Source organism: Zingiber officinale, chromosome 7A (assembly GCF_018446385.1).
Source record: "Zingiber officinale cultivar Zhangliang chromosome 7A, Zo_v1.1, whole genome shotgun sequence".
In the NCBI taxonomy this organism is placed as follows: domain Eukaryota; kingdom Viridiplantae; phylum Streptophyta; class Magnoliopsida; order Zingiberales; family Zingiberaceae; genus Zingiber; species Zingiber officinale.
In genome coordinates, this window is record NC_055998.1 from 56,407,017 (window position 1) to 56,432,372 (window position 25,356).

General features: G+C 40.4%; 1 protein-coding gene across 1 annotated transcript in view; it reads right to left on the reverse strand.

Annotated features, from left to right (window-relative positions):
- Positions 1 to 11,955: 11,955 nt before the first annotated feature.
- LOC122001415 (protein ZINC INDUCED FACILITATOR-LIKE 1-like) overlaps positions 11,956 to 25,356 on the reverse strand; it is a 65,800-nt gene continuing 52,399 nt past the window's right edge. The window contains exons 14-15 of the mRNA XM_042556132.1: positions 12,196 to 12,240; positions 11,956 to 12,048 (exon numbers count right to left, since the gene is read on the reverse strand). Of these exons, the coding sequence (XP_042412066.1) occupies positions 11,956 to 12,048; positions 12,196 to 12,240 (138 nt within the window). The remainder of the gene's footprint in view (positions 12,049 to 12,195; positions 12,241 to 25,356) is intronic.

Genomic DNA, 25,356 nt, shown 5'->3' on the forward strand with positions numbered 1-25,356 from the left:
AATATAAAAATATTAGATCTTGATCTTGTGGGAGTGGGGCTAAGGCACTAGATCTAAGCACTACTTTGATCCTACAAGGTTTTATATTTGATGAGCTGATTTAAATAAACAATGCTAAAGTCGCCTTTAACCCAAACAAGTGGTAATTGGATAATTGTGATTCTAATTAGTAACGGAGCTCAAGTTGTCAGATGTTTAGCTGGTGTATCAAGGGCTCATAGTGGATGGCACAATTAGTACAAGAGACAAGTGATATGAGGATAGTAAGGACTTTAAATAAATATCAAAGGGTTATCTATTTAAAGGTTACAATTTCCCATCATCAAGAACAAGGATGCCAATATATGGACATGTAGGGATTGCTTGGAACTAAACTTTGAAGAAAGAAGAGCCAGCCATCATATATGAGATAGAGCGATTGGGAGATGGAGCAACAAAGATTCAACGTCATCAAGATTATGTCTGATTATAACTACACAAAGTTGTATATTTAGTGGCGTGTCAGACAACAACATTTATCGTCATTAAAAGATGAGATGAGTGTTCGAGTCGTGTCATAGTTAGATCCATTATTAGAGGAGCGTGTATTGGTTACATATGGCAGATCTCTAAGACTTGATGAAGCCCACAAAGATATTCTCAAACATTGTGGATGAATTAACTAGATTGTGGGCAAGGATCAAAATCTGGAGCTGTACCAAAGTTTCGATGGAATGATATTATTTCAATATCGTGCCGATGTTTCGATGCATAGTGTTGGTAATGGATGGAGTTAAAGAAGCAAGGAGATGAAGAATAGGAAGGAGTCTATGCTGAGCATGATTTTAAATCTTATATCATTTTGGGTAAAATAATCTAAACATATCATTTCGGTAAATTACCGAAACTCGATACCACTAAGCATAGACAATGTCTCCTTCTTTTACTTCATCTCCTTTCCTCATTCAACCTCCCACTTGTCACTAGCACCTTACATCAAACTGTTAGCACGATACTGGAATAATATTTTCAAGTCGAAGACCGAAACTATGGCACAACTCTAGATTTTGAACCTTAGCGTCAAGTGGTATCGAGTTTCAATGATTTACCGAAACGATACATTTTGGCCATTTTACTTTGCACGGTACGAGATTTCAAACATGGTTGTGAGAAAATCTTAAATAGCGAAGTTGGCTCAAAAGTTGATTATTTTGCTATATGATTTGTCTATCTTGTGGAGACTCTCCAAATTGGCAGAAGAAGCAAAGAAACAAGATAATTACAAGAGGTAACAAATGAAGCTATTGCTATATGATGCTCGGACAAAGAAAGGTAGTCATTGTGTCAAGAATTCAGCACTGCAGACTTAGATCCAGCATATATGTTTAATATATTTGGAGCTTCAAGTGCAAGGCATTTGGCCACTATAGGAGGGGAGGGAAATCCTAAGAAAAAGGCACACACTTAGGGCAATATGACAACTGAGGCTAAAGTCATTGTTGCTCTTGTCCCTTTTAGAGGAAAAGAATGTGCCCATCTAGTATAGTATTTGAATTCAACTTTTTTGCTGTGTGTCTAAACTAAAAGAGTGGTTTGAGACATTCAATGCAAGCATGACTTCAAGCATGAGTCATTACTCAAGGTGGAGGCCCAAGGCATCACCATAATTAAACTTAGTTACATGGGGCTTAGGGATTAGGCAATAGATCTTTGTTCCAAAGATAAGGAATTTGATGTCACTAAGCCAATTAGATTTAGAGGGTTATCCTTACAAGTAGCTAATAATAGGAAGGTTAATTATTGTTTGCAAACATACTAAAGACACATGAGGGATGAGGTGTTAAGCATGTCATGTGTTTAGGTACCTCATGAGTTTAGACAGGTAAAATGGAAAATCTTTCAGTTAAAAGAGTAACTGAGACAATTTAAGCTTATAAATGCAAGCAAGTAATCTACCGTATCACTAGCTACTTGTAATCAATTTCTCTATTAGTTTTAGCATGTATCTCTCTCCCGTAGACACTGAAGCTCTTAGTGTAGTGCATGATTTGAAATCTCGTACTGTACCAGACGAAACGATCGAAATGTATTATTCTGATAAATTATCGAAACTCGATACTACTCGAGACAAACATTGTCTCCCATGTCGTGGTATGAATAATGTTGATGAGTATCTTTACATACTAACACATGGCCCTCGACACCCTTTGTATGCTAAAATACATGTCAAGATGAATAAAGATCATGTTATTTTTTTATTTTGTCTCCGTATAAGATAATCTTAAAATTAAAGAATTGTTTATGGAAAACAAAGTTTGAACTATAGTTTTTTTATCTTTTTCTATTCTGTCTTCATCACCTTCCTACTTCCACCACTAGTTTGCCATTTGTTGTGAGAAGCAAGGGTAAATAGGTCTTTTTATCTTTTGTTAATAAGTTGATTCTTAGGGTTATATAGCTATATAAACATATGTAATCCTACTGGAATTGAATGAATCTTTAAACTCTCTTTAATACAACATGGTATCAGAGCGAGTGAGGTTAATTTTTCTTTGAGTTCGCAATTTCTCTTCTCGCGGCGGCTAGGGCAGATGTATCCACTTCTCATGATTTGCTGCGTACTTATCAGCTCAGCGTCACCTTCTCCTTCTTCTTGTCGTCACCTTCTTTTGCTCCTCTGAAGGGCTCTTCATCAGAGTTTGACTACTATCGGATGGAAAATTGGAGTTCCACTGATGATCATCAGAGATATTTAAAGCTTCTGGAAAAAGACAGAATTATTAAATTTTTAGATGGACTTAATGCAGAGTTTGAAAATTTAAAAGGGCAAATTCTTGGTCTTGATCCTACTCCCTCTCTAGAACAAGTTTACTACAAAATTCTAAGTGAAGAAGGTAGAAGAAGGACCATGAACAACAAGGGGATTTCCACTGTAAGCCCTCCGATTGGAGAGACCTCTATCTTTATTGGTTCTGCAAACAAGTTCCGACCTGGGGGAACTAAAGGACGAGGGGGCAGATTTTGTCAGCACTGCAAGAGGACTAATCATGATTCAGATTTCTGTTGGGAAAAATATCCAGAAAAGAAACCTGAAAAATTTAAACACAATGCTAAGAAGGCTCCTAATAGTGGTAATATTGCTGTCCAAAAGTTAGAAAATGAAGAGACCATTGGTTCCTCAGTGCCTTCTACCACTGGATTGTCTTCTACTGATATTGTTAACCTCCAGCATCTTCTCTCTCGGCTTTAGGCTTCATCTTCTGTCTCTACTCCAGTTCAAGCGCACACAGGTATTCGTGGCTTGGGATTAAGTGTTACTGGTCCCAGCTTTTACAGCCCCTGGGTCATTGATTCAGGAGCTACGGATCACATGACAAATGCTGCTAACTCCTTTACTTCTTACTCTTTATCCTCTGGGCAGGAGAAAGTGATTATTGCAGATGGAACCAAAGCTACTGTTGCTGGCAAAGGTTCCATACAACTTACAGATCATTTTTTCCTATCCTCTGCACTTCACGTTCCTTCCGTTTCTATTAACTTACTTTCTGTTAGTAGTATTACTAAACAACTACACTGCTCCGTAACCTTTTTTCCTGATCATTGTGTCTTCCAGGATCTCGAGACCAAGCAGACGATTGGGACTGGCCGTGAAGTAGGGGGTCTTTATTATTATCAGCTTGAAACAACATCTGCTCTGAAATCTGCAGCCAAGTGTTTGGAAAATAAGCATCAAGAAATTCTTTTATGGCATTCTCGGTTGGGACATTTGTCTTTTCAGTCTTTGAAAATTTTATTTCCTAGTCTCTTCTTTTCTGTTTCTCTTCAGTCATTTCAATGTGAAATCTGTCAGTTATCCAAACATTGTAGAACACATTTTTCTCAGTCTATAAAGAAGAGTTTGTCTCCATTTGATCTTGTTCATTCGGATGTGTGGGGGCCCTCTCCTGTGACTTCTTTGGATGGCTATCGATATTTTCTCTCTTTTATTGATGACTACACCCACTGTACATGGCTTTATTTGATGAAAAACAGGGAAGAAGTTCCTCGTCTCATTCAAAATTTTTGTAGAATGGTTGAAACCCAATTTAACTCAAAGGTGAAGATTCTTCGTTCTGACAACGCCCCTGAATACTTTGCACAGTCTCTAAATACTTTTCTTGAGGATTCAGGAATTCTTCATGAGTCATCCTGTCCCTACACACCACAACAAAATGGAGTGGCCGAGAGAAAGAATCGTCATATTCTTGAAACGGCCCGTGCTCTATTATTCCAACGTCACTTACCCAAATATTTCTAGGTTGATGCTGTCCTTGCAGCTGCTTATCTCATCAATCGATTGCCATCTAAAGGTCTCGGGAACCGGTGTCCTCTCACTATTCTTCATCCTGGCGTAGAGTTGTTCTCCCTTATACCTCGAGTTTTTGGTTCTCTTTGTTTTATTCATGTTCTTGATCCCAAGTCCTCTAAACTTGATCCTCGTTCTATACGAGGAGTTTTTATAGGGTATTCCACTTGCCAGAAAGGCTACAAGTGCTTTGATCCTATTACTAGGACGAGATATATCTTGAAGGATGTTACCTTTTTTGAGTCCGAGTCCTATTATTTTCCTCAGTCTCGTCCTCAGGGGGAGAATATTACCTCTTCCTTTGTACCTCAAGTGGTTCTTCATGTGGTTCCTTCTCCTATTCCACTAGATGTCATGGAAAATGGAAAAGATGCTCCATCACTGGGCTCACAGTCTTCACCAGATATTATTACTTACAAACGACGACGACACAAGCAAGGACCTACTATTGATCGGCTAGTTGAATCGGATGCTCTGGCTCCTGATCTTGTGAAGCAGTTATCCTCATCAGTTGAGCCAACCGCACCTCTAAATATGAATGAGCTGAACCTTCCGGTTGCTGTTAGGAAGGGTGTCAGGTCATGTACTCAACATCCTATCTCCAACCACATTTCATATTCTCGTTTGTCTCCTTCATATCATGTATTTGTTTCACAATTATCAAATCATGCTATACCTTCTTCCTATTATGAAGCTGTAAGGGATTCAAGGTGGCAGGAAGCAATGAATGAAGAAATGGAGGCTCTTAACAGAAATGGTACTTGGGAATTAGTTGATCCCCCAAAGGGGAAGAACTTGGTTGGTTCTAAATGGGTCTATGCTATCAAGTATAACTCAGAGGGTGAAGTGATCAGATATAAAGCCAGACTTGTTGCCAAGGGATTCACCCAAACATATGGGGTGGATTACTTGGAAACTTTCGCACCAGTTGCAAAGCTGAACTCGGTCAGGGTAATTCTTTCTCTTGCTGCTCAATATAATTGACCTCTGTTTCAGTTATATGTTAAAAATGCCTTCTTGAATGGTGACCTTTATGAAGAAGTATACATGTTACCACCTCCTGGAATTGAAACAAAAGGAAAGGTTTGCAAGCTAAGAAAAGCTTTGCATGGGCTTAAACAATCTCCCAGAGCATGGTTTGATAGGTTTTGCAAAGTCATGATATTGTTTGGCTTTAAACAAGGGAATGCTGATCATACACTCTTTATAAAAAAGAAAGAGGACAGAACTACCATTCTTTTGGTTTATGTTGATGATATGATAGTTACAGGTGATGATGAGGTAGAAATCCAGGCTCTTAAGTCCAAGTTAACATCAGAATTTGAAATTAAAGATCTTGGATCATTGAGGTACTTCCTAGGCATTGAAGTCGCTCGATCAAAAAAGGGAATCTATGTATGTCAGAGAAAATATGTGTTGGATTTACTCAAGGAGACAGGGAAGCTGGGTTCTCGGCCAACGTCTACTCCTATAGAAGTAAATCATGATCTTACTAGTCCTAGTGGGGAGGATCTTACAAATCTGGAAAAGGGAACATATCAAAGGTTGGTTGGAAAATTACTCTATTTATCTATGACTAGGCCTGACATCACCTATGCTGTTAGTGTAGTAAGCCAGTACATGCATGCTCCTAAAACTATCCACATGAAGATCGTTGACAGAATTTTAAGGTACTTGAAATCATGTCCTGGAAAAGGCTTGCTGTTTAAAGGAGGTGGTGATCTGAAGGTGGAATGCTATTCTGATGCAGACTGGGCTGGTTCTCGAGATGATAGAAGATCCACTTCTGGCTATTGCACTTTTTTGGGAGAAAACTTGGTAACGTGGAGGAGTAAGAAACAAAATGTTTGTGCACGGTCCAGTGCTGAAGCAGAATATCGAGCCATGGCACATGGTCTTGCAGAGATGTTGTGGTTGAGTTTTCTGTTGACAGACATGGGATTAAAGGCTGAATTACCTCTCAGGCTGTATTGTGACAACAAGGCAGCAATCAATATTGCAAATAATCCAGTACAACATGACCGGACTAAACACATTGAGATTGATCGTCACTTTATTCGGGAGAGACTTGATTCTGGAGAGCTATGTTTGCCTTATGTCAAGTCTGAGGACCAACTTGCTGATATGTTTACAAAAGCTATACCCCAAGCTGTGTTCGACTCTTCTCTTAGCAAGTTGAACATGTTTGATATATATGTTCAACTTGAGGGGGAGTGTTGTGAGAAGCAAGGGTAGATAGGTCTTTTTATCTTTTGTTAATAAGTTGATTCTTAGGGTTATATAGCTATATAAACATATGTAATCCTACTGGAATTGAATGAATCTTTAAACTCTCTTTAATACAACACCATTGTCATCATACATCAAAATGTCAACATGGTACCGAAAGAACATCCTGCCAATCAAAGACTGAAACCTAGCACAACTCGAGATTTTAAAATAAAAGAAGACAAGAAAATCAACACTTTAGAATAACAAGATTTGGAGTCATGAAAATCTATTAATAGGTGTCATTAATTAAAGTATTAATTGATTTACCAATTTTAAAATGGATGTCTTATATATTTTTTTTCTCATTATTCTTTTTTGTTTAATTTTTGTTTTTTATTTAGTCATGATATATGAGGGCATACATGCTTATAGAATAAAGTAACATGACAAACTAAACAAATTGCCAACAAATAATGATAAACAAACTAAGCTTCAAGTAAAGAAGATAGGTTTATAATAATTTTTTTTTTGTTTAAATTTTCCAACTAATGAAATAAGAGTTATTTAAAGTAGCGAAAATTAGTTTCTAGAATTATGTAAACCAATGTCCAAAATCTTAGGATATATCAGAGTTTCATTCTTTCAATGAAATGATATTGTTTCAATATCATGTTGGCATTCAAATGTATAACATTGATGCTGAATTAGAGGTGGAAGGAAGAAGAAAAAAAGAAGATAAGACAACTATGCACATAAGTTCGAAGTTTGTGATCCTTGTAAAATTGATATGGTTTTGATATTATCTTGTATGAACACAAGCTACAAAACTATAATAACATTATCTTAATTCATCTTGGGGGGGAATCAGCCTTGTATTAAATCTATTTATAAGTTCTCTTTGCAATTAATATTGGATCAAATCCATAGTGTTGCAATAAAACCAACTTTGATAGGGGCCTCGCTTAAAACTCCTTTCCCTTTAAGAACAATCAAAATGCAACCTTTTGCTACAAATAAATGATTTAATATTACCAGAGAGAGGGAGGCTTCTTTTGAGCTTGTTCTCAGAGAGGCTTTAGTTGATAGTGTTGGGGTTGCAAGGTTGCAAACATAGTCCCATATTGAAAACACATGGAAAAGATCATGGGTTTATAAGAGAAAGATATCTCCATTGGTATGAGGCCTTTTGGGTAGAGCCCAAGAGCAAAACCATGAGGGTTTAGGCCCAAAGTGGACAATATCATGTCATTGTGGAGATATCTAAATTCTTTTCGATCCTACAATTGGTATCAGAGCCCGGACTGCCAGAAGGTTTAACCGCCGACTGTGCACAAGAGCTATGGTCTGATTGAACCATGTGAGTACAATATTGACCTTGAACAAAGAAAGTGGGAGCTCCTATGTTCGGATCAAGAGGACCATACACCAGGCAGGAAGTCCTAGTAGGTCGGGTGGACCGAGGGGCAGGAAGTCCTAGTTGCGGCTAGGCAAGGAAGTCCTAGTAGGTCGGGTAGACCGAGGGGCAGGAAGTCCTAGTAGGTCGGGTAGACCGAGGGGCAGGAAGACCTGGTGGGTCAAGGATCGGACGTGGGAAGCCCATGGTCCTTTGTTTGAGGGGGGGATTGTTGGGGTTGCAAGGTTGCAAACATAGTCCCATATTGAAAACACATGGAAAAGATCATGGGTTTATAAGAGAAAGATATCTCCATTGGTATGAGGCCTTTTGGGGAGAGCCCAAGAGCAAAGTCATGAGGGTCTAGGCCCAAAGTGGACAATATCATGCTATTGTGGAGATATCTAAATTCTTTTCGATCCTACAGATAGAGGTGTGGCCTTTCTTGAAGAGGGAAACCATTTAGGTCTAGAATAGAAACCTAGTTGATCTTGCATATAGTCATTGTAGTGACTGGGAATTGCAACAAAGAGGATATATAATAGGGTCTCTTGGGTGGGTGTCATGACGTAATGCGGATGCTATGGTTTAGGGGTGGGCAACTAGTGGTTTTGTTGTCATTTGGGTTAATGCACACGCAATGCGGAAGTAGTTTCGATAGAGTTTTGAGTAGGGATGGCAATTTCACCCGAATCCGATGGATAATCCGACATCCGACCCGAATGGAGGAGGATATGGAGGACATTTTTATACCCGATTATAGTAAATGGGTATTCGGGTATGGGTATGGAGACGGATGTGGTAAAATCCTACCCATACCCTACCCGATACCCGATATATATATATATATATAGCCTCATTTTTTATTGAGAAATAAAAACTTTAGCCCGCTTTCCATCTTAGAAAAAAAGACTTACTTTGTCTCTTTTTCCGGTCATCAACACGTATCTTATCTTCTTTTCTACGGAAAATGTTCACCCCATCGAAGGAATGCGAGACGAGGAAGAGCTGACAAGTACATTGAGATAATTTTTTTTAAAAAAAATGAGAATGGTAGGGAGTAATAGGATGATGGGTAGGATATGGATACCCGAAAATCCGACGGGTATGGGGATGAGTATGAAAGTTAAATACCCGATGAGTATGGGGATGGGTATGGGTATAGATATAATAAATGGGTATGGGTACGAAGGATATGAAATCCTACCCAAATCCTACCCATTGTCATCCCTAGTTTTGAGTTGGACCCCTTCTTGCTCTTGCTTGAGATTCACAAGCTAACATGCTAAGAGAACTAGTAGGTGTTAATAGTCGATCCTTCATGCAATTGTTTTCTTCAAGGGAAGGAGAGGCATGCAGCCCAGTTTAAGACATAGGTCATTAAGGCCAAGCCTAGGGCCCCAATAAAATTGGGGCCCATTAGATTACAAATCTTTGTTTATTATTTTAAGGCATTAACGTTGCAATTGCATCATGCGGACCATGCAATGCTACTTCAATTCCCAGCCCCATTTAGACCTTCCATTCGGGCCATTATGGTTACAAATATTTGTTTATTATTTTTATAAAATATTTAATTGCCAAGTCATTAATGTTGCATGCAGACATGCAATGCTGCTTCGATTCCTGGCCCCATTTACACCTTTCACCTATGTCTTTAATGGCTACAATTTAATTATACATTTGTCTCTTTCCACCACATTTTGTAATTAGACCACACTAATTTATAAGACCCATTACCTAATCCAATGAATATCAGGTTCCTATGTTCTTTGTCTTCGGTGCTTGACCTGGCATTTGGCTTTGACTAGGACTCTTATTATTTTGTTCTATTCTTCTTCTCGTGAGAGTGAGGATTCCGCAGCTTTGGAGGGTGAAGGTCTGAAGGATATCTACAAATTGAAACTACACAGCATAAATCAGGTTTTATTGTTCATTTAATTTTAAGCAATTGTATTTTGATAATAGTAGGGACTTATATTTTCTTTATTATTATTATTTGAATATAAATATGTCTATTAAAAAAAAATGATTCAAAATCAAAACTCAAAAAATAATACAATTGAAAATTTAAATAAAAAACTAATTAAATCTTCACCATAAGATAATACTTCAGGATAAAAAGAAATCGATCAAGAGATTGATCACAAATCTAATTCATCAAATATTAATAAAGAAAATAATAGTAATTAAGAAGAAGAAGACGACAATGACGACTTAATAGATCAAGAAGATTAATAATTTTGTATCTCAGAAAGCTAGAAAACTAAATTTTATATAAAAATTTATTTTTCAATTAATATTTTATTTTTTATCATAAAAATTTTAAACCAGCTATTGTCGGTCCCAAGTCCGAATGAAAAGGGGTGGGAAAATTTTGATTTTTTAAAAAATATATTAAAGGCCTAAACAATTTTTTTTTGCCTAGGGTTTCATGAAACCTTGAGACGACCCTAGATGCATGCCTTAGGAGTGTAATACATGGGGTGCTCTATGGCTGATGTACATAGCAAGATGAAAGAAAATCGATGAGTTTGAGTGTAGTGGATCTGGCTATGAATGACAATGGCAAGTCCTCTCAATCTCCACTTGTTTGGCTATAGATCCCTTTATGTAGAAGATGGAGGATGATGGTAGCTGATAATGGATGGAGCATGCTGGGTGGAGTGGATATGACAATCAAAAGGCATGTGGGCCAGGATCTTCGACAAACGTGTTGTGGTTCGTTAAGTGGAGAAGCAAACGACTTTATTGACCAGAATCGTTATAGTGTTGTAGTGGGATGGGTGATAACATGAGTTTACCATGGATGGGGAATCACAAGGCTTGTAGCAACACTAATAGAATGATGTTGATGATAGGCCTCTCCTGAGCAATAGGAAGGTGATGGTCTAGAGCATTCGTGCCAATCTAAGAAGACAATACATCTCATTTGAAAAAAAAAAATCTTGGTGGCAAAAAAGGTAAATATGTTCGCCCCCGCCAACCCGTCCTAAGGCCAACACGGAGGAGGTAAATCACAAGCGGCTATTAGCCTTTGGAATAGTGACTAGCATATAAGGGAGGCCTTTATCTCGACTTTTACCGAGATTCGAACCCCAGACCTCATGGTGACAACACCTCATGCGCTAGCCACTAGATCCATCCGAGGGGACAAAAAAAAAAAAACCTTGTTGCAAGCTATGGAGAGAGAAGATCAACAATAATACCAAGCAGGTCAACAAGGAATAAACAAAGATGTCATGGGTAAAAATAATGGCGAGGATTTGAGTTCATGACTTGTACAATAGGGGGCAATGCCAAGTCACATTAAATGTGTTGGGAGACACAACAAAGATGAGACTTGTATAACCAAATTAAATATCCAACCCTGATACTAATTGATATAGCACCCAGAATAATTCAAGTCAACAAAGATAAAATATTATTAAACTAGAAGTTGAATATAATATGAGATTCTAACCTCTTTTATTGGATCAAAATAGAACCACATAATCATAAAAAGGCTAATTATCTCTCTAAAAATTAGAATATACTTTTGATGGCCTAATTTATTGCTAAAGAATATGACAAACTTTAAACATCTCTTGACAATAAAAAATTACAAAGTTTTAAACATTATTTTTTAAAAAACATCTAAGTTAATACCTACATTCAAGCAGTATTAAGCATCTTACTAAGAAAGAGTTTTGTTGGTTTCCACAAGATGTTGGGCCAATAGCCTAGCATCTACAAGCCGAACTCCAAGAGGAGTTTAGACTTTAAAAACATAGGTTATGGCCCAGTAATAGGAAAACCACCATTTAAGGATTTGGGGGCTTTTGTGTGCTTTTGGTGAGGATTCATTTGGAGCACGAAGGGTTTACAGAGAGATTGGTTTATTTTCTCCATCAGCTACTATTTAGATAATATTTCAAGCCTAAGATGACCAAATTTTCCATTGAGGATGACTTGCAAATAAATATTTTCACTAAGCTACATGGCATCTTGGATTCACGCATCAAGTATTTTCTTATAAGATTAGTACTTACATAGCACCACCAACAGCTGGAGCAATTGCTTTAAACAAGGACATTGCAGTCATTGCTATGCCATTTGCAGCACCTCTTTGTTCTTGAGACTGTAATAATTTGTGATATGAGAGCATCATGCAATGCATAAGTAATTAAATGGTTCAATTCTATACTGGCTAAGTTTTCAAATAAGAAAACAAGAAAAATTTAGCAACATTCAGGAAACATAGATATGAATTATCTGAGAGAATTACCACAGCATTGTTTTGCAAAATGAACAATCCAATTAAGATAGATACCTGATAAGACAAGGAATTACTTATGATCAGACAAGGCAAGTAAATACTTACAATTAAAAATAAGTTTAAAGAATCTCACAACAATCCTACCTAAAATTCAAAAAGAATAGAAATTACTTTACACTTGCAAATTGCAAGGGGGAAGTCACATTGTTAACAATAGGATTGAGATGATTAACCATTTATATAGTGTCCCTCAACAGTCTTATATAATGATAGTTCAACTCATGCAACGTTATGGACAAATGTTTGAAATAATGAGTTGTGCTGCACAACATGACTGAAATATTTTGTTTCATATATATGAACAGTCTGTTTTTAACTTCCGCAAATATTGATGAAAGCTATATGGCTATCCTTATAAGAAGGTTTCATTGCAGATATATATCAGAATATTAAAATATTCCCTAGTAAATAGCTATTATTCTCTGACAGATTGTTGCAATTCCCTAACAATGTTGTCCCCCGGAGGTAGTCCGATCAGCTGTATGCATACCCGACTGGTTGTATGAAGGGAGACTAGAACATGATTAGGGAACTGAGCCCCAAGGTCTGCCCGACTATATGCTGAAAGTTATATTGTAGTGCTGACCAATTGTATGTAACACCCATAGGATCCCTAGCAATTTTATGAATTATTTTCCCATGATTAAAATAGGCTTTATGTAGATTTTTCGAAAATAAAAAGGAAATAGAACCAAAAAGAGGCATAATCAAGGTTTGAACCTTGGACCTCTTGTTAGATGCATGTATGTGATAACCAGTAGCCCCAGCAGGAGTGTGTTGTTAGGAAAAGAAGGGAGATTGTAGTTAAGGTGAAGGCTCTTTCACTTAGAAGGAGACTTAGAAGGAGAAGTTTGAGTTTTCTTCTTCCTTCCCAATGAGAAGATGGTTTTGCCTTCTTCCTTCATTTTGGCATAAATAAGAGAAAGGAAGGAAAATTTTCATTTTGTCTTCTCTCTTCCTCCTCCTTCCTTCCTCCACCGAACCCTAAAGCTCTCCTTTTCATTTTGCTGAATCCAAGCTAAGGGCTTTCTCTTTAGGAAAACTTCACAAGCAAGGTCCCTTCTCTTAGTGAATCAAGCGAGAGGATGTAAGTATTTCCTCACCTGCAGTACAAGTAGTTCTTGTATGCTTTATGTTTAAAGGTTGTTTGAAAAACTTAGGGATTTCCTTGCAAGTTTCGGCCAAGATAAGGATTTGTGGTCACTTATGGTTGTCAAGTTTTCAATTTATGCTTCATGTAGTATTAAAAAGTTTAGAATCTCACCCTTGAGTTTTCGGCCAAGATTGAATATAAGACTTTGAGCAAAGTTTTGAAATTTAACCATGCTTGTTTATGCTTCTTCATGATATATGATCTCTTATATGTGATTAGTTTAAATTTTCATACTACATGTGGTATAAAAAGCTTAGAACCTTACCTTTAAGTTTCGGCCAAGGATGGATACAAGGTTTAGGGATAAGTTTTAAAACCTAATCATGTTTGTTATGCTTCTTCATGATGAATGATCTCTTATATGTTGTTAGTTTAAGTTTTCATGCTACATGTTGTACCAAAAAGTTTAGAACCCTACCTTTAGGTTTCGGCCAAGGATGGATACAAGGTTTAGGGATAAGTTTTAAAACCTAATCATGTTTGTTATGCTTCTTCATGATGTATGATCTCTTATATGTTGTTAGTTTAAGTTTTCATGCTACATGTTGTACCAAAAAGTTTAGAACCCTACCTTTAGGTTTCGGCCAAGATGGAATATAAGGCTTAGAGCAAAGTTTTGAAATCTAATCATGCTTGTTTATGCTCCTTCATGATGTATGATCTCTTATATGTTGTTAGTTTAAGTTTTGATGCTACATGTTGTACTAAAAAGTTTAGAACCCTACCTTTAGGTTTCGGCTAAGATGGAATATAAGGCTTAGAGCAAAGTTTTGAAATCTAATCATGCTTGTTTATACTTCTTCATGATGTATGATCTCTTATATGTTGTTAGTTTAAGTTTTCATGCTACATGTTGTATTAAAAAGTTTAGAACCTTACCTTTAGGTTTCGGCCAAGATAGAATATAAGGCTTAGAGCAAAGGTTTGAAATCTAATCATACTTGTTTATGCTTCTTCATGATGTATGATCTCTTATATGTTGTTAGTTTAAGTTTTCATGCTACATGTTGTATAAAATAAAAAACTTAGAACCTTACCTTTAGGTTTCGGCCAAGATTGAATATAAGGCTTAGAGCAAGGTCTTGAAATCTAACCATGCTTGTTTATGCTTCCTCATGATGTATGATCCTTTAATATGGTTAGTTTAAGTTTTCATGCTTCTTGTTGTATTAAAAGTTTGAGAACCTTACCCTTAGGGTTCGGCCAAGATTGATTGAAAGGTTTAGGGAAAAGTTTTAAAACCTAACTATGCTTGTTTATGTTTCCTCATAATGTATGATTCTTGATATATGGTTAGTTTAAGTTTCCATGCTTCATGTTGGGTTAAAAACCTAGAATCCTACCTCTAGGTTTCGGCTAAGTTATGATTTAGGTTTTGTAGGAAGATCAAAACCCTAACCATGCATGATAATGACTTCTTATGATGTGATATGGATTTTATGTCACCATGTTATATGTTATGTACAGTTGTGCCATCATGTTATGTTTTCTCTATGATATGCTAAATGTTATGGGCACTTATGCCATCATGTATGTTTTCTCTAGGAAATGCTATATGTTATGTGCACTTTATGTCATTATGTTATGCAAGGCTTATGTATGATGAAAAGTCTAAGAGATGTTTCCCTTAAGTTGGGACTAAGAGCACTCTTCATGATATGACAAGAATATGATATGCCATGATATGACAAGAACATGATATGCTATGATATGATATGAAACATGATATGTTATTTTACTTTGTATGGCTTGTACCGGGGATGGGCTCCTAAGTTGTCCCTAGGTCGATGGTCAAAGAAACGGGCCTAGTAAGGGATGAGCTCCTAAGTGCCCCTAGGTCGATAGTCAAGGAAACGGGCCTAGTTCCTAATAGGTTCGGGATTAGCTACCTCGGATCTATTTAGGATGTGCGCAAATTCATGTATGTGGTACAAAGTCGGGCCCTCATTATGAGATTATGTTCAAGTATTTATATGATATATATGTTTTCAAAGGACATCTTGCATATACTCATTTCATGATACATGTTTTCAAAGGACATCTTGCATATGCTTATTCATGCTAAATGTTTTCTTTATGTTTTAGTAAGATGTTTATTTTTGAAAAATATGTCTATGATGCCTAGATGATCATACTACTACTTTATGTATGAGCTCTCACATGCTATGTTATGATTTGCTTACATGAGTATGACTCTACTTTATGCTAACATGCAAATTTGTATCTAGATGTTGGTTAAATGAACATGTCACCACTTTATATTTAGATGCATGATTTATGTTTTGTGAGTAGGAAAGAATCTTACTAAGCCTATGTGCTTATAGTTTAATTTCGCTTGTACTGCAAACAAAGGAAAAGAATGGTTGAACTAAAAGGGAGCAGCAGGAAGGGCAAGAATGTGTGTGGCAATGGCATAGTGGAATAGATCTGCTTATTGCTTCTATGTTCTAAAACTTTACGTGTGATCTTATTTTGCTACATAACGTTTGATGGATGATATTTATTGGTGTTTACTCACTATGAATTTATGTTTTCATGTTCCCTGATAGTATGCTTTGTTCAAGTAAAATGTCATGCATCACGTAGCAAGTAGTAGATGTTAGATCAAGTTATGAATGTTAATACATGGTTCACATGATATGTTTGGATATATGCTCTATGATAATGAACATGCTTCTATGATAACACATATGCTTTAGTTAGTTTAATTTGTTTCAAAGGAAAGAAAAAAAAGATTTATTTACTTCCGCTGCCTTATATGCATGTATGTATGGTTCAAGTAACCCCGTCCTTTCCCCCTCTCTGAGTGGTGGAAAGGGCGGGCGTTACATTGTATGCCGAGTGACTTGCTTTGTAAGTCTAACCAGATATTAGTCCGTCAAGCCGGAAATTAGGAAACTGCCTTTGCTATGTGCTGGGAGACTACTTCTAAAAGATGGGGAGCTAAACCCCGTATGTCTGGTCAGCGTTATGGTCGTTTAAGTTTATTTTGTATATCTTGGCACTAAGTGGAGTGATAAGTCCTCCAAGTCCGACCGGCCCTTAGGGTTGACCGATCGTAAGCTAAGAGACTTGTGCTCAAAGAATGGGGAACTAGGTCCCATAAAGTCTGACCAACTCTAGGGTTGGCCAGCTATATGCTAGGTACCTTGATATCAAGAAGTGGAGCACTAAGTCCCTTAAGCTAGACTAGCTCTTGGATTGACCGACTTCATGCTGAGGGTGATATTGCTAAGGAGTGAGGAGCTGAGCCCTAGTGAGAATAACTCGTTCAGATACATATACTCTCTTACCGCCACCTCACCCTAACTTTGACCACTACCTCATCTTGACTTTGACTGCCACATCACCTCTGGGTCCGCTCGCAACATACCATATCACTAGCCTCCCTCTCAAGTCTGGTCGAAGGAGGTTTATGGCCAACTAACTAGACCCAAATCTTATTTCCACTCAATCAACACTGAACGGCCATGCTTCTCGCTTAATGAAGTAGTTAATTTTATCTTTCTTGGAAAAACGCATGTCAGACGCTTGATATGCCAGGTAATATGCCTATGGTACACAAGAGGGCGTTTTTCAGCAATGATGTGGTTGTCTTATCCATCACAAATGTCCATTTTGCCGCGTGTCCCACTTCCTCATTCTCTGAAGCGACAACTGACGCATGTCTTTTCGTACAAACCAGCTGCCCTCCCTCCACTCCGATCCAACAGTTACCAATTACTCGAATCATTTTAATTGGATGGTTGAAAATGAAAAACCTCTTATAGCTTACGTTTAAAAACCCAAGCGTCCCAGAAAAAAATCACTTGTGCTTCGTCTTCTTCAACCTTCTCTTCCGGAGATTTCTGTCAACTACCTTCCCTCTTTTGCAACTTGCATTAGTAAGTTATTTCTCCGATCTTCCTTTCTTTTTTCCGTCATCCATCCATGGCCCAAGACACATTTGCTCCTCGGTACACCTTTACTCGTTCTGATTTTGATAACTGTGACCTGGAAATGCTTTGTCTAGCTCTAGAAATACCTAAAAACTTTCATATTCGTATTCGCATTTTGTCCTCCTCCTAGCTACATCACCTTCTAGCGGGTTTACGCTTTATGCTTTCCCGTTGTTTGTCTGAGATAAATCACTATTTTAACCTTCCACTCCAACAATTTGCACCCAATGCCTTCTGCACAATGTGTGGAATGTACCGTTTGTTCCGTCTGTATGGTATTCCTTTGACCCCACATAGATTCCACTATTTTTCTTATCCTAAGAAATCGGAGCCGAGGGTTTTCTTATTCCAGTCGAGTGGTAGCATCTCCCTCGAATCCATTATCAGCCTGCGGCCGAATATTACTAAAGGGCCAATTAACAGAGGCTTGGGAGCTAGCCATAACCCGGTCGGAAGACTACACGATAGCGGAGAGGGTTGATGGGTTTACCAATGATTTAACCATGGTAAGTGACAGCTGGCCAATCCTTTTTTATCTAGCACACTTCTGATGTTGATTCGAATGCAACTTTAGGGAGTAGGGATGAACATAGCCCAATCGTTTGTGGACTTGGCCCGAGAGAACGAGACCTTGAAGGGGTGACTATAAGAAGCAGAATCTTTTTCGGCCCCCGCCTTATCATCCCAAGAAGCTTAGACCCAAATCGACCAACTCAGCGAGCTACAAAAGCAACTTCAAAAACCCCTTTGTTCGATTTTGTCTGAAAACAAATGTCCTACCATTGGTTCCATGTGAGAGATGACCCGAGCCTTTACTATACTACCTTAGTGTAAGTTAAAGGGTTTCGGTTGATTAGAAATTGTTAATTTGATTTGCGCAAGTGACAGTTGTGACTTATCATACACCCCAGGCTCCTTCCGCTCGGGGAAAAACCCCGATTGAAACTAACTGTCCCTTGACCGGGCCTATTCCATCATGACTGACCAAGCCTCTACTTCCGCACCATCTACATCCATGCGGCCGCCCCAGCTAGCCGATCCAACTCATGAACCATCGTCTTCCACACACCCACCGCAGGAAGCAGATCCCACTCCGGGCATCTCTTCTTTGAGGCCTGACACACTCCCTAGACTTGAGTGTCAATTCTACTTTTCCTTTGGCTTGCCATCCAAACAGGGGATGGGTTCCAATCCCCTGCCGCCCTTCAGGGTGGTGAAATTAAGAGGGTCATTGGCCGAATGTTAGACGAGTGCGACAAGACGACCGAAGGATTTCTCTATTTTTGAGCGTGCGGACGAATTTGCTCAGGATGCGACCTCAGTAAGTTCTTAATTTTATTCCCTTTAGTAAGTAAAACTACTTAACATTGTTTTCCTTAGCTTTTTCTGTCGAGCTAAGCCTGAGTCATCTGGTGGTGGATTTAGTGGAGGACAACAAGATCTTGAAAGAGTGTAGAAAGAGGAGTTAGAACTCCCTTTTACGTCCATCGCGATCCCTGAGGTGGTCATCCTGCAAAAAGAAGTAGACGTTCAGGTCGAGCTGCTCTAGAGCAGGAGAAGACTATAAATTGTCACACCCCGGAGGAGTCCCTGCCAGAAGAAATTTCTGCAACATCTCCCCTGTACAAATGACAATCTAAGACATACCTACAAGCCCTCTGGGTCACACAAACCTCGGCCAACACAACTGGAACATATATATATATATATATATATATATATAAAATAAACAAGCACCCACGCAGTTTAATAAATACAGCATACTCAGGTAATAGATAATGACATACTAATGCAGAAATTAACATAAATATTACTACTCGTTAAATATTACTATGCATATCTAACGACAATATCTTAAAAGATAAGTCAAAGTACCCGCCTCCAATAAAAGGATCGTATCTGAAATAGATCCCTCGTTGAAACACCGTCTCGAATCAAAGTCTTGTAATATCCAACATAAAATTTTAGCTAATTCCGATTGGTAACTAGCTAAACAAAATCCTAATCTGATTTATGATTCGGCTCAAATTAATGCTACTGATCCTACAAATTTTCTTTTTGCAACAAAACCTAACAATTAACCAAAAGCGTATCACCACTACTTTGGATCCGAATTCCCCCATCATATAGGATTAGGCTAACTATGAAACATACTACAAAGCTCACCCGAACCCGATGCCTCAGCCGCTGATCCAATCCCGAAGAACTCACCGTCGAAACTTGAAGAAGCTGCTGTGTAAACAACAGTGACAGATACCACTGTGATCATCCAACAACTCATACAAACATCCCAATCATAGTCCAATACCCAAATCTGCCCTACCTGAATCGGCGCCCCTCATTCCCTCTCTGCCGGCGACTGCTGAACGAAGAAAGAAGAAGGCCCGGTGATGAGTCTAGGGCACGGGAGGTGAGACTAGGGCTCGGCTCCTTCGTGCAGAGGGTGAGGTTGCTCTGGTGCGAGGCGATGGTGGTCGATCGGTGCCAACGCTCGCGAAGTGGCAGCGAAGTCACGAAGCACTGGTGGCGCGAGGCGGTTATGAGAGACGGCCGCTGCTCCTATCGCAGCCGCAACTTGCTCTGAGCCAGTGGCGTTCAATCACTTCGTGGTTGCTAGCACTGGTGCTCGATGACCGGTGGTCGGCAGATCGGCGTTGGCACGATGGGATCTCCGCGGCGCTGGCACGATGGGGCAAAGGAGGGGTTTGGGCAGTGGCGAAAAGAAGAAGCGAGACCCTTAGCCGAGGGGTTTTGTACACGGGGGAGAAAGGATCCGTCGCGTGCGGCGCTGGTTAGGAAAAAGGAGATCGGGCGTGAGAGGAGAAGAGACTCGGCGCGAGGAGGTTAGGGCACGGGCACGGGTTCGGCGAGGGAGAAAAGAAATAAAGAAAAGAAAAAGAAAAATAAAAAATCAATCTTTTCGTCGTTTAAATGGGATTGCCTAAACAGGCTTTCTTGAGGCCCAATATTTGATCCCCTTAAACTCGTCATACGAGCTTCGAAAAATTCCCAGAAAATTTCTAAAAATTTCGAAAAATCCCCTTATGGTTATTCGCCCTTTTTCAGTATTTTACATTCTCCCCCACTAATAAAAATTTGGTCCCCAAATTTTCGTTATTACCATCAGCAAGTACTAACAATAAATAGATAGTATAAATGTTGAACGGAAATTAACTCACATACCTCAAGTGAAAAGATGGGGGTATCGAGCTCGGATCGTATCCTCGAGCTCTCAGCTAGCCTCCTCGTTCGAATGATGCTGTCATCCGACTTTAACCAACCGGATAGTCTTGTTCCACACGCTCTTTTAGGTCCAGAATCCGTATTGGAACCTCCTCGTAGGTAACGTCAGGCTGAATAGGAATTGAGATATCTGTCAGCACATGTGTCGGGTCGGATATATATCTCCTCAGCATAGACACATGGAACACATCGTGAGCGCCTACCAAGGATGGTGGTAGTGCTAGACGATAAGCTACCGCTCCAATCCTCTCCAAGATTTGAAAAGGTACAATGTATCGCGGAGCTAGCTTACCTCTGAGGCCAAATCTCTTCACCCCTTTCGTCGGTGAAACTCGCAGAAAAACATGGTCGGCAGTAGAGAACTCCAGGGGTCTCCGTCTCCGATCAGCATAACTCTTCTAGCGGTCATGCGCCTCTGACGTCCTCCATCTAATAGTACAGACCAACTCTGGCTCCTGTTGAGCTCTATGAGGCCCTAGCAGCTGGGCCTCCCCAACCTCCTCCCAGAGGGTAGATGTCCGACAAGGCCTACCATACAACGCTTTAAACGGTGTCATCTGGATAGCCGAATGAAAACTGTTGTTGTAGGCGAACTCTATCAATGGCAAATGGTCCTCCCAACTACCTCCGAAATCCAATACACAAGACCTCAGCAAGTCCTCTAGAGTCTGAATGGTCCGCTCTTACTGTCCATTAGTTTACGGATGGAAAGTTGTACTGAAACGGAGCTGAGCGCCCAAGGCCTGCTGCAAACTCTGCCAGAATCGGGATGTGAACCGAGGGTCTCTATCTGAAATAATACTCAAAGGAACTCCATGTAATCTGATGATCTCTCGGCAATACAGATCTGCCAATCGATCCAGGGAATCAGTCTTCCAAATCGCTAAGAAGTGCGCCGATTTGGTTAATTGATCAACGATTATCCAAATCGCGTCATGACCTCATCGTGTCCTAGGCAAACTCACCACAAAATTCATGGTAATGTGTTCTCATTTCCATTCAGGAATAGGAATCCGCTGAAGTAATCCGGCAGGTCTCTAGTGCTCAGCCTTCACCTGTTGACAAACAAGACATCTAACTCTAAATTCCGCGATGCATTTCTTCATGCCGTTCCACTAGTAGGAACGCTTCAAATCTCAATACATGCGGGTCCCGCCTGGCTGGATAGCAAATCGGGAGCAATGAGCCTCCTAAAGTAACTCCTCCCTGACCAGGTGAGATGGAGGAATGCATAATCGGCCTCAGAAATATATAATAGCCCGGAAGCTATCTGGCTGTTAATGAACTGAAAATGTTGATCTTCGGCCTGGGCCTCCCGGATTCTCATCCTGATCGACGATTGAGAAATCATAGTAACCAAAACACATCGCTCTGTCTGTCCCTGCTCCTCAAGGCCCAACTCGGAGAAACCCTGAATTAAGTCCGTGACTGAAGCTCGGTGGCAAGCCAAAGTCCCTCCGGACTTCCTGCTGAGTGCATCGGCAACCACATTAGCCTTCCCTGGGTGAGAGCTAATGGTACAGTTATAATCCTTCAAGAACTCCATCAATCTCCTCTATCGGAGATTAAATTCCTTCTGGGTGAAAATATATTTGAGACTCTTATGATCCGTGACAATCTCAAAGGTAATATCGTACAGATGATGCCGCCAAATCTTCAAAGCAAAGATGATGGCGGCTAGCTCCAGATCATGAACTAGGTAGTTCTTCTCATGCTCCTTCAACTGTCGAGAAGTATAGGAGACTACCCTACCGTGTTATATCAGAACAGCGCCCAAATCCTGTAGAGAAACGTCTGTGTAGAGTACGAATCCGTCCTCTCCGGAAGGCAAAATCAAAACTGGTGCCGATACTAATCTCCGCTTCAACTCCTGAAAGCTGGTCTCGCAAGCCTTGGACCACATAAACTTCATGCCTTTCCTGATCAAGCGTGTCAATGGCATAGCTATGCGGGAGAAACCCTTGACAAAACGTCTATAATATCCTGTCAGTCCCAAGAAACTGCGGATCTCCTGTACTGATTTCGGCTGCTCCCAACTGGTGACAGCCTCGATCTTCTAAGGGTCTACTGAAATACCTCGGCTAGAGACCACGTGACCCAGAAAATCGACTGAAGATAGCCAGAAGGCACACTTGCTGAACTTCGTATATAGCTGATGTCGTCGAAAGTCTCCAAGAATGTGCGAAGATGCTGCGCATGTTCCTCCTAAGAACGCGAATAGACCAATTTGTCATCGATGAAAACGATAACAAACTGATCAAGATACTCCAGGAAGATGCGGTTCATCAAATCCATAAATATCGCTGGAGCATTGGTAAACCCAAATGACATTACAAAAAACTCATAATGGCCATATCTGGTACGGAATGTTGTCTTCTGAATATCAGTTTCTTTGACTCTCAGCTGATGATATTAGGACCGCAGATCAATCTTAGAATACACTGATGTACCTCTGAGCTGATCAAATAAATCCTCGATTCGAGGTAAGGGGTACTTATTTCTGACGGTCACTGCATTCAGCTGTCTATAATATATGCACAACCTCATAGTACCATCCTTTTTCTTAACAAATAATACCGGAGAACCCCACGGAGAAGCACTAGGGCGTATAAATCCCCTGTCTAAAAGCTCCTGGAGTTGAACCTTCAGTTCGTTCAACTCTTTTGATGTTATACGGTAAGGAGATTTCAATGTCAGCGTGATTCCCGGAATCAACTCAATAGCAAACTCCACTTGCCTTCTGGGAGACAAACCTGGTAGCTCCTCTGGAAATACATCCGGATACTTTCGGACTACTGGAACGTCGGAGAGTTGAGAACTACTGCCGTCTTCAGTATTAATCAAAGATAACAAAAAACCCTGACAGCCATGTGACAACAGCTTCTGAGCCTGAATCGTCGAAATAGTCGATATGTCGTCGTCTCTGATGCCAGTGAATTCCCACGAGGGTTGATTTGGAGGTCGGAATGTGACCACCCTCGTCTGGCAATCAACAGTGGCATGATATGCTGACAACCAATCCATGCCTAAAATAATATCAAACTCGATCATTTCCGGTACTAAAAGATCTACCATAAGTATCATGTAGCCAAAGTCTAACGGGCAACCTCTGACCTCCTGGGTGACGTCCAAAGTATCACCGGATGGTAGAGAGACGGTCAGTCGCTGCGGTCTAATAGTGGGTAATCTACCAATCTCCCTCATAAAGGTACAGGATATAAAAGAATGCGAGCTACCAATATCTATCAACAGATAAGGCATAAATAAAAATCGTACCGCGGAAAACGGATCCGTCGGCCCGCTGCGCATCCTCTCTGGTAACCGCATGAATCCGTTCAGTCTCTGGCGGAGGTGGAGGTGGTAGCACCGCCAGCGGCGGTTGCATCTGGACAGGAGCCGACCACTGAGGCGGTGCTAGATATGGGGCCAGAGGTGGAAGTGAGGGCTGCAACTGATACTATACTGGTGGCTGTGACTGCGTCTGGTAGTGAACCAGAGGCTGGGGTTGCAGATACTGGACTAGGGGTTGAGGCTGCAGCTGATATGGAGATCCCACGACAAAACTATGTGGTACTATGAGGGCGCTGGGGTGCTCCTGTCCATGTATGCCATAAGCAGCAGCTGCAGGGGGAGCTATCCTGTACTGGCGATGCGAAATTTGGCCTCTGTGCCCTCCTCGCTGAGTTCCTGTTTGACTGAGCTGAACTCCATGACCAGAAACTCCGGAAGCAATATGCTGAGCCTTCAGCGAACAATCTCGGCTCATGTACCCAGGCAATTTGCAATAATAGCAAACTAACTGTTCTAGGGTGCAGGCTGATGTGGTGTGCTCTCTGGACCCACACCGGGCGCAATGGATGTCATTGGCGGGTTGTTTCCGGGTCTGCTGAGGAGGCCAGAAACGTCCTGATGAAAACCGCCTCGACTTCTGAGGCTGACCAGATGCCGCAGAAGTATCTTGACATGTCTGACTGCGACTACTCTGCTGTTGTGTAGCCTATGGCTGCTGGATCTGTCCAAATGTCCGATCCATCTGTTTCTTTTTCTTGTCCGGGTATGCTCTCTGGTGAGCTGACTCTATCATCAGGGCTCTGTCCAATGTCTACATGTAGGAAGAATTAGCAAAACCGGCAATCTTTACTTGCAGATGTCCATCCAGTCCCTGGACAAACTGTAGCATGCGGGATCTGTCTTCAGCAACTAATTCTGGACAAAACCTGGTCAATCGATTAAACGCAACATTGTACTCTGTCACCGTAGGATTGTTCTGCCGCAGATTCAGAAAATCCTGCTAACGAGTCATCTGATATGTTCATGGGCAATATCGGCTCTCAAAAGTCTCTCTAAAACTCGCCCAGGTAATATTCTGCTCGCCTATAATGGAACGCTGCGTATCCCCCAAGTGTCGGCCTCATCCCGTAGATGGAAAACAGCCAACTCCGCTTTCTCCCACTCGGAGCAAGCCATGTAGAAGAAGATCCCTCCATGGTCTCTATCCAGGACTGGGCCACACTCGAATCAGTCTCTCCGCGGAATAGTGTGAATCAACTCATCGACTCTGCCAATGCTGGAATTCGGGCTCGTGCCGCGACAATATCAGTTAGGAGGATAGGGATCGACGCGGGAACTGGCGGAATCACTGGAACTTCTGCTACAGGTGGTACCGCTGGATAGACCGGGGGAGGTACTCCCGGTTTTGCTGCATAAACTAGGGCATATACCACTGGTGGTACTGCAAGGTCAATATGAGTGGTCGCGGATGGAGGTACAGTAGGT